The sequence below is a fragment of the Rhea americana genome, unplaced genomic scaffold, assembly GCF_003343005.1.
Source record: "Rhea americana isolate MKP2758 unplaced genomic scaffold, rheAme1 scaffold_135, whole genome shotgun sequence".
NCBI classification, from domain to species: domain Eukaryota; kingdom Metazoa; phylum Chordata; class Aves; order Rheiformes; family Rheidae; genus Rhea; species Rhea americana.
Genome location: NW_028185428.1, coordinates 1,565,124 through 1,580,360, shown reverse-complemented (window position 1 = coordinate 1,580,360; position 15,237 = coordinate 1,565,124). Strand labels below are relative to the sequence as shown.

General features: G+C 54.8%; 2 protein-coding genes across 3 annotated transcripts in view; one reads left to right on the top strand and one right to left on the bottom strand.

Annotated features, from left to right (window-relative positions):
* The window catches only part of LOC146599723 (uncharacterized), a 231,684-nt gene extending 227,604 nt beyond the window's left edge, over window positions 1–4,080 (bottom strand). For both annotated transcript variants that reach the window (XM_085298094.1, XM_085298093.1), the window contains exon 1: window positions 3,953–4,080. The gene's annotated coding sequence lies outside the window, so the exon portion shown is untranslated. The remainder of the gene's footprint in view (window positions 1–3,952) is intronic.
* A 707-nt stretch (window positions 4,081–4,787) lies between these two features.
* Window positions 4,788–8,003, top strand: NKX2-5 (NK2 homeobox 5). Its single transcript, XM_085298089.1, has 2 exons — window positions 4,788–5,582; window positions 6,520–8,003. Exons 1-2 carry the CDS (start codon window positions 5,294–5,296, stop codon window positions 7,125–7,127), a joined length of 897 nt encoding a protein of 298 aa, XP_085154215.1. The 5' UTR covers window positions 4,788–5,293; the 3' UTR covers window positions 7,128–8,003.
* Window positions 8,004–15,237: the final 7,234 nt, after the last annotated feature.

The following is a 15,237-nucleotide window of genomic DNA, read 5'->3' as shown; positions in this document are numbered from 1 at the left end:
GGGGGGGAAGAGGCTACCAAAATCGAAAAAAAAAACCGCAACAGTTTTATTCGATTTTTTTCGTAATTCGTCCTGAAATATGGGGAAGGCGCTAGTAAGTGTTTGGCACTTTCTCCCTGCACCCTGCCTGCTGTTGCTTGTGCATTACCTGTGGCTGCATCACCGCAGCTTCGCCCTCTCCAGCTGGGAAGCGGTTTGCATGGAAGGGAGCTGGGCCCGAGGCTTTGCAGAGACTAAGTGCATGGCCGGAGCAAGGCAGGTTCCCACGGGGGCGAGCAGGAGCCCCAAAGGCAGGAGGAGTCCGAGCGCCGGCGGTGAAGCCTCCCGACCCCGGCGGAGGCTCCCGGAGGAGCCCTCCGGCCCGCTGCGCGCCCGGGCGGCCACCGGCAGGCCCCGCAGCCCCGCTCCAAGGCCCCCCTCTCCCCGCCTTGGCCGCCAAGGTCAGAATTCCCTTGCGCGGTCCCTGAGATCATGCAGGAAACACAGGCGGGTCCATCTGAGCATGAGGAAAAACTTYCGTCCTGTGAAGGTGACAGAGCGCTGGAACAAGTTGCCCGGAGAGGCTGTGGAGCCTCCTACGTGCCTGGACGCGATCCTGCGCAACGTGCTCTAGGTGACCCTGCCTGAGCAGCGGGGGTGGACTAGGTGATCTCCAGAGGTCCCTCCCAACCTCAACCACTCTGTGATTCTGTGATCAGACCCTGTAGCGGGGCTGCGCTTACTGCCAGCAGCACGGCGCTGGGAGCAGAGCAGGTTGGTGGGGGAAAGAGTGTTTCGTCAGAGAGAGGGGAAGAAAAAAAATGTAGCAGGAAAAAAAAATTATCTTAGTTGCAGCGGAATGATGTACCTGGACAGCTCCAAAGCAACCTTCCTCTGTGGGGATTTAAAGGGCTGCAAAGCAAACCCGACCCCCCTTGGCAGCCGCAGAAGCGAGCGCCCAGGGCTGCCCGCCGCGGCCCCTGCGTGAAGGACACGCACCGCAGGCGACACTGCTGGTCGCTGCTTCACAGAGGCCCTTTCAAAAGCCTTTACTCGTGCTCAGAAATCTTTTGAAACAAAAAAAAAATGCCCCAAAGACTTTCGGAAACCCTAAGGGATCCACGGAGATCCCGAGGTCCYAGTGGCTGCTGCCGTCCACGCTGGGAAGTGGGAGATTGGCACAAATTTGCTCAAGGAAACCCTAATAGGCTATTTCTGGACTACTGGCTCTTAACAAATCTATAGCACCTGAAGTGTTAGCACTCAATTAGTGACAAGGTTTCAAACCCCGGCGTTTACTGGTGAGGTATAAACAGAGTCCTCGGGAGATAGCCGGGAATTAAAGCGGGAGGGGGCTCTGGACATCTTAACCGACTGGGATTAAGAGTAAAACTTTTTAAAAGGGCTCCATCTCTGTCTCTCTAAACAGTCTGAGGTGTCGAAATCTCAGGGGGAGAGAGGATGTGCACTCCGGAGCTAATTGAGGTGGGGAGGTTTGTTTTCAGCAAGAAAAGCTTTTTTTTTTTCTTTTTTTTCTCTCTCTCTCTCTTTTTTTTTAAGGCATTTAACAGGAAAAAAGGAAAAAAGCAGCGAGGGGCTGCGAAAGTCAGCCCTCCCCCGCGAGGAGCTCGTCTGGGAGCGGGAGTCAGGCTCAGTCCCGAGTAGGCAGCGAGAGCAACCTGCAAACCGGCAGGAGGGAGCAGGGTCCGCTTCAAACACGGCCCCTGCAGCCAGCAGAAAAGCAGTGGTTTGCCTCACCCCTCTGTCCCTCCGTCGCCTGCATTTAAACCTCGAGGGCTTGGATGCCGTGTGGCGGGGTGGGCTAGAGACGGTTTTTCAGGGCCCTCTTCGGGGATCCTGTTTTCCTTTACTCCTTTTACCGTGTATTCAAGGTCTGATTCTGATTCACACCTCTCGACCTGCAACCAAAAGCCATCCCCGGAGAGGGAGCCCGCTTTAGGAGCACTCAGGGTGCAGCTCCAGGGTCGAAGCACCCCTTTTTGGAGGCGCGAGGAGCCCAGCGTAGGGCTGGGCCGGGGCTGGCCGGTGCCCGCAGCCGGAGCCCGGAGCTCCGCTCGGGAGCCGAGCCGCGCTGCTGCAGCAAGCCCCGGCCCGCCGCGGTGCAGCCGGTCGCTTCGCCCCCTCTGCTCGGCCCCGCGCACACCGCCCTCGGCCGAGACGCCGTTTGCAGCGGGGAGCCGGGCTCCGGCGGGCTGGTGGAGAGCAAAGAAGGGAAAGAGAGGCGGGGGGCATGTGGAAGCTGAGCCCCGACCCGAAAAGTCCGTGAGCTGCTGTATGTCAGTGACTTATTCATCAATCAGCCGGACACAGAGCAGACCTGGCCTCTCTTTGCGGAGTGTTTGCTTTTTCACCAATTATTGCGGCCCTGCAGCTCTTTTTGTTGATACAGTAGTTCTAAAAAGTGCTAATGTTCATTTATCAGGGGGCCGAGGCCGGGTCTCCCACTAGTTGTGATTCTTCCAAAAATATAAACACGCAGAGAAGGGCTGAGGCTAAAGCCCCCATTTGTTTCTAAACTGCAGTATTAAAAGTGATGCATTGTTGAAGATAAAGCGGAGATAACGCTGTCTGTCTCCAATGAATGTCTCCCCGACGCATTAATGACATTCCAAATGATAGCTCCGGCTTATCGTTCAATTAATCACTTCCACCCTCTGCAGCCTGGCCCACATCGATCGGGAGCGGGCGTGTGATTCGGGGTCTGGAGGAGTTTTCAATTAAGAACATTTTGTCCGCGGGCAGCTCCCATTTCCCCGCTCGCAGACACCTCCCGAGCCTCCCCGCCGGGGATGCGCTCCGGGCAGAGGGAAGGATCCCCGGGACAGGCGCTGCCAGGAGACATTTCCTGTTGCATCGTGCCTATCTAGCACCAGGCTTTTTCCCAGGAAAAGGCATTTTGGGCCGCGGTGGCCCGGGTTGGGGGAAGGGAGCGCAGAACCCGCTTTCTCCCGTCCGCGGAGGATGCCCCGGGGAAGGCGAGCCAGCAGCCGCGGGTCAGGATTATTATTATTATTATTATTATTATTATTATTATTATTATTATTACTATTATATACACAACCAATCCCGATTAGCTTGTAGAATAATAAAAGAAGGCAACGAAGTCAGAAAAACCGTCGGTCCGGCGCAGACGGCCGGTATCGTCGGCACGGGGAACTACGCCGGGCCACCCCGGCGAAGACTCCCTCCCTGTGCCCCTTCCCACGAACCGGGCTACAGACGTGCACAAGCAGCCCTGCTGAGGCTACACTCACACTCTCTCTCTCTCTCTCACACACACACACACTCGGAGGCTGTGCTCCTTCTGCAATCGAGGAAAATCTCCCCCCTCCCACCCCTCACCCGAGCCAGCCCGGGCTCCTCGGGAGCTGATTCCCAGGGAAGCCCGGACGCAGGGCGAGACGGCCGCCCTGCCTTCTCCCTCCCCTCGTTAAACAGCGATATTTCAGGCCTCCCTGTACACACTAATCGCTCCAACTGTCATCGCAAGATCCGGATCCGATTCGCTAACAAAAAGCTCCCAGGACGCCAGCAGACGTTTGCAGCAGAAGTTTTAAGTGACTCGGATGTTGCTGCGGCACCGGCCACGATCCCTGAAAGACCCGGTACGAAGGTCACAGCACTGACAGCAAAAATCCTTAACTGAAACTCCCAGAACGGAGCCCAGGGCACAAAAACCTCCTCGAGGGCAATGGAAGGGAGGATATAAAAGGAGTCGGTATGTTCAGGGCCTGAGGGAGAAGGATCAGTCCCGAGAGGGCTGCGGCGGGCAGGTGCCGCAGACACGGGTTTTTACCCGCCTCGGGGAGTTTTTCTCCGTCTGCGGGAGGAGGAATGAAGCGCGGCCAAGAACTACACGCTGCTCCCGGCCGGAGCACAGGRTCAAACCGCTCAAAGCGTCCTGCAGCTCCGGGCACCCTCCGCTGCCCCGGCCAAGGACACGCCAACTCACCGCATCCGTGGAAGACCTTTCCGCTGCGGCTCCCCCCGGTCCCGGTCCCTTTCCTTATCTCTTATCGCCCTTGGCCGCGCTGGGGCTCAGAGGGGGACGAGCCGTTCCCCCCTTGCCTTTCGGAGACGGGCAATCCGCACCAAAGAAGTCGCTCAAGGGGATTTTTTTTTCCGTTCCCCCCCTCCCCAAGTCAGAAAGAGCCGTAACGCCCCTCCTCAACCTGGGAGTTTGCCGCTAAGGTTTATTTTAGTGACTCCAAGTGCATTAAATTAATGAGCTCCCAGTTCTGCCCCTCGAGTCCAAGGACCTGCGGTTAGCCGTGTGCAGGGGAGAGCGGCGGCCGGCTCGAGGGAGCCCCCGGCGAGCGGGCGAGGGGGCGGCGGGCCCGGGGGGGCCGGGCCCGGGGCCCGGGGCCCGGGGCCGGGGCTCGCCCCAGCCTCCCGGCCGCAGCCAGCCGCGCCGACACTGCGATACTTGCTGCCGTGTCGCTTCCAGGAACCCTGGCTACTTTGCAAAGCCTTCAACGCGAGGTTTTTGCAGACAGCAGTGCTTTTCCCCCCATCTCCGTTTGTAAAGTTTTCAAACAAACCAACCAACATCCACCCCCAAGCTAGGCAGAGGCTGTTTAGGGTTTCTCTCCTATTAGGATTTTGCAGGCATTGTGCCTCATCAGAATATCTCTGGTTAAACCTCAAAGACGGATTTCCCCTCGAACGCGCTTCACACAGCAGTGAACTCCCGTTTTCTAGTTCCTGCGATCGGATAATGCAGAATACTAAAAACGAAACCTCCGTTTCTTTTCGAAAAAAAAGAAAAAGAAAGAAAAGAAAAAAAAAGAAAGAAAAAAAGAAAAAAGAAAAAGAAGAGAAATCAGCACATATTTGCTTGACGGTTTCCTCCCGGCCTGTTTATTTAATCTGACTGTATGATAGATGGCATCAGATAGTGGCTTTGTACACACTAGGCCATTCTGGATTTTTTTTTAATGGATCAACAAACTCAGCGGGGAAAGCTGGATAAATACAGTGCCGCCCCTTTAAATGAGTGGGGATGTTTTTGAGATGTATTACTATATTAGGTGACATGGAACTTTGCATCTCTCATACCATCACTGCAATGTTGGCCAATAGAAAGCTAAAGTCACCCAAAAACTGCCTAGTCCCTCCTTCCCCTCCCTTATGGTCTGGTCCTACCTGCTTTCAGTGCACAAGTCAAGGCTAATCGCGGGAATGCTATGTGCCCCCTCCGTGAGCTCACGCTCCACCACTGCTCCAGGTTGGCTGCTCCTCATCTGCCTTCCCATGACCCTGGGCTGCGGCCGCTGCCCTGCTCTCCTCCGCAATGTTTCCTAGCCCTGTGACAACGACACCCTTCTCGGTCAAGGATATTTTGAACCTGGAGCAGCATCAGAGCGGCCTGGCGCCCATGGAGCTCTCGGCGCTGTCCTCGCCCTCTTGCATGCTCTCCACCTTCAAGCAGGAGACGTACAGCGCCGAGCCCCCAGCCCTGCCCGAGCTCCGGGAGGAGCTGCCCGAAGCGCACCCTGCCAAAAGCGCCTTCCCCAGCTCCTACTATGTTAAAAGCTACGTGGAAATGGACTCGGCCAAGGACTCCAAGGCAGACAAGAAAGGTAAAACGAGCGAGTCACGGCGGCGGCCTCAGCGCTACTAAAAGGAGAGGGAGGAGGGCAGAGGGGGAGCGACCCCCGAGCCCCAGGGCTGCGGCTCGCCGAGGGCGGCTCGGCCCTCCAGGGGACCCTCGAGAAGGGGACCTTGCCCAGCCTTAGGTCCGCACGAGCCGCCCCAGGAACCTGGGGAGGAAGAGCAGGGCAAGGGAAAGAGCCTTCATCCCCTCCGGCCCGGAGCCGCGCCGCCAGCGCTGCCCTGCAGGAGTGCGTGTGTGTGTTGGGGGGGGTGTAAACTGGGGGCAGGGCAAGGATTAAGTGTCCCCGCTCCTGGCCCGCTTCCCGGGGGCAGGGGACACCCCGCGAAAGGTGCCGGCGGGGGCACGGCCGCGGAGGGACCCCGGGGGCGGCCGTTTGCTGCAGAGCGGGGCCCGGGCGATGTGCGAGGCCGCCAGCTGGGCCCGAGGGGAGTTAGGCAACAGACCCTGTTTCTAAATAGCGAGGCTGAGCGTGTCTCCGCGGGGGGATCACTGCAAAGGCCTCAGGCACCCAGGCTGTGTCGGAGAAGATCGAGGCTCAGATCGGTGCCCGGAGCGTCTCTGTCTTCAACGAAAAATATTCTGAAGGAAAATGGCTCAGGAGGGAGTTGTAAAGAGCGTGGCGGGCTGAGTCCCGCTGTTGCAAGAGCAGGAACCGCAGCGGCGACCCGCGGTGCCCCGGGCCGCGGGGAGCCAGCGGCAAGGGCAGTGGGAAGAGTCCGGGCGTGAAGCCGGCACAGTGCTCCGCTATGGTGCACACGGATTACCGAACACTATTGGGAGGGCGGGTGTTTTTTGTGGGGTGGTTTTCTTTTCTTTTCTTTTCTTTTCTTTTCTTTTCTTTTCTTTTCTTTTCTTTTCTTTTCGAGCCTTCCTTTTTCCTTTGCCCATTTCTTTTGCTGCAGAACTGTGTTCCCTGCATAAGAGCTTGGAGCAGGAGAAAAGAGACCTGGAAGATCCCGAGCGCCCCAGACAAAGGAAGAGGAGGAAACCTCGCGTGCTCTTTTCTCAAGCCCAAGTCTACGAACTGGAGAGAAGGTTCAAGCAGCAGAAGTATCTCTCGGCCCCCGAGAGAGACCATCTAGCAAACGTCCTAAAGCTCACCTCTACCCAAGTTAAAATTTGGTTCCAGAATAGAAGGTATAAATGCAAAAGGCAGAGACAGGATCAGACCCTCGAAATGGTGGGGATCCCGCCGCCCCGGCGGATAGCGGTGCCTGTCCTGGTGCGCGATGGGAAGCCCTGCTTRGGGGAGTCTTCTCCCTACAGTTCGCCGTACAATGTCAGCATTAACCCCTACAGCTACAACGCCTACCCCGCGTAYACCAACTACAACAGCCCCGCCTGCAATGCCAACTACAACTGCAACTAYCCCTCCATGCAGACCATGCAGCCCTCCGCGGCCGCCAACAACTTCATGAACTTCGGGGTAGGGGACTTGAATCCAGTGCAGACGCCCATCCCACAGGGCAACGCGGGCATTTCCACGCTGCACGGGATCCGCGCCTGGTAGAGCGCGCCGCGCTCCGCGCCCGTGAGCGCCCGCGGGGCTCGGACTCGGCGTGCAGCGGGCGGGCGGGCGGGCGACACCGGCGAGCCGGTGCTGGGACATTTGCAGACCGCAGGGAGGATGAGGAGGACAGGTCAATGTAGTATCCTAGCGGAATTCACTAGCGTGGTGCCCGTTTCCAGCCAGGAGAAAGGCCCGGAGCGTTTCGGGCAGCGGCTCTGCTCCGCGGGAGCCGAGGCAGGCACAGCCTCGGGGACGGCCGCAGGGGAAGCTCGGCGCTGCGGGGAGCCCCGACCTGCGCGGCCGGCCCCGCACACCGCCTGGCCCCTCGCGGCTCCCCCGTCCGTGGGGGTCTCTCCCCTGGTCATTCCCCTCCTACCGTCTTCCCAAGCAGCCCGTCGTTTTGCTTGACTCGTTCCGAATAACTGACAAGTGTAAGCCAAGCCCTGCGAACTTTTTTTTTCTACTATAATAATTATTATTGTTGAGATTCACGTTTAATTTTTGCACTTCCCGTACCGTCACTTCTATCCGGCCAGTTAAGTGTCTCGCAGCCCCTAGGTCTCCCCTTGCCGGGCTGGCGGCGCCGGCCTTCGCCTGGGTGCTGCACCCGGAGGCGCCCTGTGCCGCTGCCCGGAGCGGGAGAGGACACGGCGGCAGCTCCAGCGAGCGCACGGGTGAGGACAGACCCCCGTCCCGGCCGAGGAGTTCAGACCCCCCCTGACATGCCAGGTCCCTGTAGGGTTATGCACTAAAACGTGAGTTAGCATTGAAATGCACTGTCTGCTCCTTGCCCCGCCGCCCCTTCGTATGTGTTTCCCTTTGCTGTACAAGCTGATGGAGATCAGCGATTTTGTCATTAAAGAGAGTGGCTTAACACTGCGCGGCTCCCTGGCTCCTTTCCTTGCGCGGACGGGACCCGAGCATCCCCGGGAGAGTCCCCTGCGCGGCCCGGGGCTGCGGAGCCTCCCGCCCGGGCGCTGCTACCGCGGGGCCGAGCTCGTCGCTGCTACCTCTACGCCCCGGAAGACTTTAGGGTTTTACCTTTTCTTTCTTTCTTTTTCTTTGTTTCTTTCTTTTTTTCCTCGTTCGATTTCGTCGCCCACCCGAATCTGAGCAATTCCCGTTTCACATTGTGCCTACGGCGCTCGCATTTTACAATGATTTCCAAAAACGTTTTTAAAGATACTTTTTTCGAGAGCGGGTCGGATTGAACCCGCCGCCCGGCCGGGAGGGCGATGCACGGAGCTAATCCCCCCTCCCCGGGCCGGGACCGAGGCCGCCCCACTCGCCGCCGCCTGCGCACGGAGCCCGGCCCGCCGCGGGGCGGGGGGCGTGGGGGGGTCCCGGTTGCTCCGTGTCTCCGGGAGCCGCGTCGAGGGCTGATTTCTTTCACAGTGAAGAAGGGGGGGGGGGTTTGCGTGCAGGGCGGACCCCAAGGCACGACCCAAGTGGGTCGGGCTCTGCTGGGGAGGGGGGGGGATTGCCCCCAGCGCACCCGCGGGAGGTTTCCGCGCCCCCTACGCGCAGGACCCTCGCCTGCCCGGGGGCAGCTAGCGGGGCTCCCCACCGCCCGGCTCCCTGCCTCTCCTCTCCGCTGGCCTTGCCCCAGCTCCTCGGCCGCTTTTACAGTAGTCGCTATCAAATGTCAATTATTGGGAGTGAGAAACAACAAACATTGTAATTCAGCGCAGTCAAAACATCCTCTGAGTGTCTAAGATTGTCCGGGCCGGTGATAAGGCGATTAGGGGAACCTGCAACCTCTCCTGCCTTGGCCATATCGGCCCCATCAGTAAACAGGGATGGAGACAGGGTGGCTGTGGCCCTGGGACATGGGATGAAAGGCTCCGGTGAATTGGAGCCTTCTCCAGCTTCTATCCCTCCTTCCCAAAGGGACCARCCCCCCTCCCTGCCCTCACCCCGAGGTGGGATTGCACAGATAAAGAGCTCCCACCTCCTCGCTATCTCCGCAAATGGAAGGCAAGTCCTGGGTGCCGCTCTCAAGGCCCCTAATGCATCGGGGAGCGCAGACACCTGTCTGGGTCCCAGGGCTGGCCGGAGGGGACCTTCTGCCACCCCTGAAGAGGGTCTGCCTTGGGGGCACGGACCGAGAGGCAGAGGGACATCGAGTCCTCTTACAACACAAGGGACTCAGAGCCCCCCCAGTCTGCAAGGTCCAAAGTACGGATACGAGCTGCCCCCGCTGTGCAGAGGACCCGGGAGACTGCTCTGGGGCTGCACAGCCTGGGAAGAAGCAAAGGCTACTTCAGCTCCTCACATGAAACCCCTCCAGTCCTAAGATCACTAGCTGCATTTTAACTTCTGCCTCCTTCTCATGCAATCCTTGCCTTGGCAGGACTTGTATAAACTTCAGCAGGTGGTAGAGGGACAGTAGGTTAACCAGAAAATATTCTACTCTAAGGGAGTCAAGGGGTATCGACCTCCCTGAGAGCCCTCCGGAGAGAGGGTGGGAGGCGGTAGGAGAGACGTGGTAGAGGCCGAGTCGGCCCCTGCGGGTGCCCGGTGCAAGGGAGGAGGGAATTACACTTCCGTGCTTCCGTCTGCCTCATCCGCAAAACGGGAGCAGAGCCACCTGCCCGCCCCGCAGGCGTGGAACTGGCAGGCTCGAGAGGGGCCCGAGGCTCCTGCCACTCCTGCAGCCACAGCAGAGCCTGGCCGGGACCAAAACCCAGAGCACACAGGGAGCCCTCAGCTGACAAGGGCAAATCCTGGGTTAACATGAGGGGAGGTATCAAGATTAGCTAAAACGGGAATCGTTGCACTTTCAGGAACCAGTCCTGAATAGGGCCCTCTGCTAAGTGCTCTACCAGGATGAACTGCACTGTGAGTCCAGAAGAGGCAGGGGCAGAAATAACTCCACACATCTCTCTTCCCCTCTCACTTCCATGTATTCTGAACATCCTTTCCCTCCTCTCATATCCCCTCATTTTTTTTTCTTTTCTATTTTTTTCCTCTGTAATACCTTACAGCTACAGCTCGCAGGGAATCTGACTGCCCAGCGGGACTCAGGCCTGCTGCTGCTCTGCAAAGGTCTGGGCACTGGCTTTGGGTCCAGTTTCCAGGACTGCGCCGCGCTCACTCTTGCCAGGGATCGATGCGCTCCAGACCGTGCGTGAAAAGCGGCTCACCCGCTCCGCTCCTCCCCGCGCCTCCCCATTCCTATGGGAATTTCATCACAAACAGATGCACGGCGGGATAAGATAGGCACTTGGAACAGCAGCCGGAGCCTTGGAACCGATTCAGAAAGCGATTTAGGCAGAGGACACAACCGCAGCTGGCTGAAACCGAGCCCAGAGCTCCAGCCCAGCTCTGCAGAGGCTCCGGCCGCCGCGCAGGGAGGCGCCGCTACGGGCCTTTCACTAACCGGACTCCGGGGAAACACGAGATGAATATTCAGCGGGAAGCAACCCCAGCACACTGCTTTTGCCCAAAGGGGGGTTCACTGTCCTCACACACCAGCCACAGCAYTGCTACAGGTCTGTCCCACCGCCGGCTGCGGCCCCGGGGCCAGTACCGCCAACAGGGTCCAGCTGCTGTAAAAAGTCTCCCCGGGACTTCCGAGGGTGCTGAGGCTGTCGGCACGCCCCCCGGCACAGCCGTGACACCCATTGCTCCCAAACGCTTGGAAAAACCGAATGCATCAGCGCTGAGCCGCTTCTCCGCCTGAGCCTGAAGCGTGGCACATCCAGAGGCTACTGTGGAAAAGCTACAGCTACACTGCTCCAGAGAAGGGCACAGGATACTGAAGTTTCCCTAGGGAATCTGTAACTCCAAATCCTCTCAGGATTTGAGGTCTTGCTAGGMGGTGTAGGAAGGAGATGTTGATAAGATTTTCATTTCAGTCTGGTTGCACCGTCCTTCCCCCTGCTTCTTTGAATAACATAATCTGACACTGACATTCAGGTCTCTGTTCTAGACCAGCTTCTTTTTTTCTTTCTTTTTCTTCCTTTTTAAGTTCTGTGTTACCAACTCCAGCTGGAGGTATCAGGACCAAGCGTGGCTCAGCAACACTTGTCTTCTTCGGATAAACTAAATACGGCGCGTTTATACAAACTCTTTGGAAGTTACACAGGTTTTAAAGTAACAAGTTAAATAATGAACAAACATGCCAGCTGTAAGGGACTGATATTAAATGCTTTAACAGTTTTGTAGAATCTGTGGTAACTATTTTGCCCAGAAAATACCCCTGCAATTCCTAAGGGGCATTTGTGGCCAGAATTTTATTCCTTAAATTCAGTAAGTTCTTGCTTAGAAAGTTACTCTGCGGAGTCAGAAAACAAGGAGATTTGGTCCTAGCAGGAATTAGCTAAATAGCTCAGTGTTCTTGAGAAGCCCAGCAGGAAAACAACACATAAACAGCCCTCTCCSCCTAACCCCCCGCTCCTAATTCATCTCACTGACAACAGTTTAGATCAATATCAGCCCTAAGTGATTCTTGTTAATGGGGATTATTAAGAAGAATCAGCACCTTTAAAATGCTATTCCAAGCTGCCTCCAGAGTGGGAAGGGGAAGAGGCTTTCAGACGAATCCGATTTTTGCACTCCCAGGTAGTTGGTTATTTATTACAATATGAATTTAGTATAAAATCTGATTTTTGATACAGGAAGAGAGGGAAATGAAGGTTTCTCCCAAGAGAAGATCGGCCACTGGCAATACGTTTGTGACAACTAATCAGTCAAGGTTTAGCAAAGTGACACAGAATAAGTTACCGCCTCCTGTAATCATTTTAAATCCTGCTACCTGAGAGCATGAAAGCCCCATTAAGTGACAAATCAGTCGGTCAAAGGCCTCTCCTAACTTCTGTTCCTAGTTCACTTCCATACTAAAGGGAATGCCAATTTTCTTAACTAGTTTCATCAGCTTTTCTTGGCCAAAATAGCTTGATTTACTTAAAAAGAAAAAGAGGAAAAAGAAAAAGAAAGAAAAAGAAAAAGAAAGGGAAACACTCCAACCTAGTCTTTACAGAGATCGTATCGCTAGTGCTTCTTGCAGTTAACAGGTAAGTACATCAATCCATACACCCATTCCCAATATTGGCACCTATTCTTCCCAATAGGTGCCAACAAGGGAGCTTTAAGGATCCCTGAACTTTTTTCTTCTCCTGTCCTCACTGCGGCTCATCCAGAAGCCCCAAGGGAGCGAAGAGCCCAGGAGGCACCTGCCGAACCAGGTTATTGCTGCGGATTTTAGCGACAGGGAAGGCGGCACCGGCCGTGCCTGCTCTAGAGGAGCAGCTCGCAGACCTCGCCACCTTTTCCACCGCACACTTGCGCCCGGCTCTCGCCCGAAACACGTCCGGGAGCCGCGGGGCTGAGACGAGAGCAAACGCGCAAGTTCTTCCGCCTCTGCTCAGGGCGTCGCTGGAGCTGCGCGGGCAAGTCGGGTCTGTRCAGTTTGGTTTGATACTCTAAGGGGCAGAATAAGACAATAAACCGTTTCCTGGAAACTGGGTAAAAGAATAAGCTGACCGAAGCCCCGACAAAGAGCAGAAAATCCAGAGAAGCAAAGCAGGGCAATTTTAAACCATCTCCGTGTGCTGAACAACTGATGCACTGGCTCCATCAAGACTATAAAATATTTGTTAAGTCATCCCTGCTTAAAATAACATTTGTCTGGTGCCAACAAAGAAGCACGGGCTAATGGCTAAAACACAGGACTAAAGTCAGGAGCTTCGGGCACTTTTCCCAGCTCCGGTACAGATAGAGGCGTCGGGCTGGCAGTCGGGGCAGCGAGGCAGACCCCGGTRCCTCCACGAACTGCAGCGGGGTCCCCGCAACAGCAGGGGTTCACCCCTAAGGTCCATCGAAAGCCTTTAGCACTTGCTTAATTGGATGTGCTGGAAAAACAAGTCACCCAAAATAAAATAAGCACGCAAAGGGACAGAATATTTCTTGGTGGTCCAAGTAATTTTATTTCTCAGGGCAGGATAATACTTGTTGGCCTTGGAGAGTCATTCTAGAGCTGAATTAATATTTTGAATTAATATTTGTGGAGATCTCTAGGCAGAAGGTGAAAAACATGCGAACGATACTGTTGTCTGTTGGGCAAGGTCAGGTATTAACAGGAAAAGAAAAGCTTGCAAAGTGCATTAGAAKCTATGAACTGCTCTAACTATTTGCTATGAAGAAACACAAGGGCATTTAGAAATATRTTTTACAGTTTTGTCCCCTAAAACCAGTGAATTTGGTTGTTTAGCAAACCATCAACTTCCACAGTTAAAAACGTCTACTCCCAGAAATATTTTCCGGGTGTTCTGTGTTTTGGAAATAGGACACTGGATGTATTCTCCTGCCCCCAAAACACATCAGAGTTTATTTTAGTAGAGCAGACATTTCCGAGACAGATTGCGTTGTCCTCTGTAAGCTCCAKCATAAGCTCTAAGTCACAGGACCGACTGCTAGAAATTGCCCCCAAATCCCATCTTCCTGGCTAGGATTTTTTGTGCTGCTTTCTATCTGTGAGACATAAAAGCTGCTTTCAGAGTAGCCTCTGCAGTCGGTGGAGGTGCAGCCTACAAACATGTGCACAGTGCTGGCTGGCTGTCATCAAGAGAAGAAAAAAAAAAAAAGGCAAAAAAAAAAAAAAAAAAAAAAAAAAAAAAAAAAAAAAAAATCCAAAAATCCTCAGTCCAATCAACAAGTTTCTTACTATTTTAAAATATCTAAAATTAGAACAAAAGCTTTACTTTAGCAAGTCAGTTCCAGCGGTATCAATGAAATGATTTACACTATTGCATGCAGTGAAAATTTAAATCTTGGTTGACTTGAGGTTTACTGTGCTTCTTTACACGTGGTGTAGAATCAGCTGCTGCCTCCTCTCTGCCACGTACCCGCACCRCCAGGGCCGGATGCGCCCTGCAATTACACACACTTCACTTTGTGGACGTGGCTAATCCCAGCAAAGATTTTCATACCAAYGCAGACAGTGTACGAGGGCTCAGAGTGGAAGTAGACAGACATGCTGACACCCGGCTCCGTTCCTGGCATCTGCCCATGCTGAGGCTCCAGTATCTTTTTGCTATTTATTCCTGGTTATGAGGGTTAGAGGAGTTTCTGTACTTGTTCTGGGTTATGGAGCACATCTGTATTTTTCCTTCTATTTTCAGTGCATTTAAGCACCCCAAAAGCAATACAGACCCCCATGTATCAATGGGTGTTGCGAGTGCCATCCTACAGATCCTGAACACACAGAGGTCCCACGCACAGAGCGGTGTGCTGAACGTGGGGTCCTCCCTGACTGCCTTAGGGACAGCCCCCTTAAAGCAACGCCAAAACAAATTGCTTTACCTAACTGTGATTTCGAAAGCGTGAAAGCACAATTACGGCTACAACGAGAGACATCGCACAGTATCTCTCATCCAGCGCTCGCAGGCATTTGGCGTGCACCTTCGGGACCTCGGCCGAGCTCTCCTCTTGGGCGCGCACATGCAGAGCTGCTGAGAGCTGCTGTCCTCAGCCCTTCAGAAGGCCCAAAGCGACTACATTTGTCTGTTTTGACACCAGTTTGGAGACCATCGGTGCTTAGTCTCGAGAATTTAAATGACTTCTTTCATGATGACAGCATCAGAACTAGAACCCAGATTTCCYGTCCAGTCCTCAGCACTAACAGCCTATCTAGCATTTTGTCTTCTCCACATGAGAATTATTCGCTGAGTAAGTGGCTGAAAGCAAGTAGTTGCTGGTTTTCACAGAAAGTAGGAGGGCAAAACAGAACTACCCCCAGTGCGACACACCGAAATGACAGAGATAATTGTAGGTTGGTTTCCAAACATCCTATTTGCTTTTCTTTCTTTCCCAGCCACATTTTCAGCCCTATTGGTCTCAATATTCTGGCCGCGAAAACACCACGCTCTGCTTCTTTGATCAACTAGTGAAAAGCCCTTTCATGTCTCGCTGTCTTCATTACCTTACATTTTAATTGCTGGCCTTGCACGGAACAGACAGGTGGTACAAGGCCACAACAGGAGATGACAGATGGCTTTTGGCAGTGCACGTCCAGATTATACAGGCTGAAACCACCCTGGGAGGCAGTAACGCRTCCTGCGCCGGGAGATCAGCGGTGCGTTCACCGCACCTGACGGCTACAGCCAGC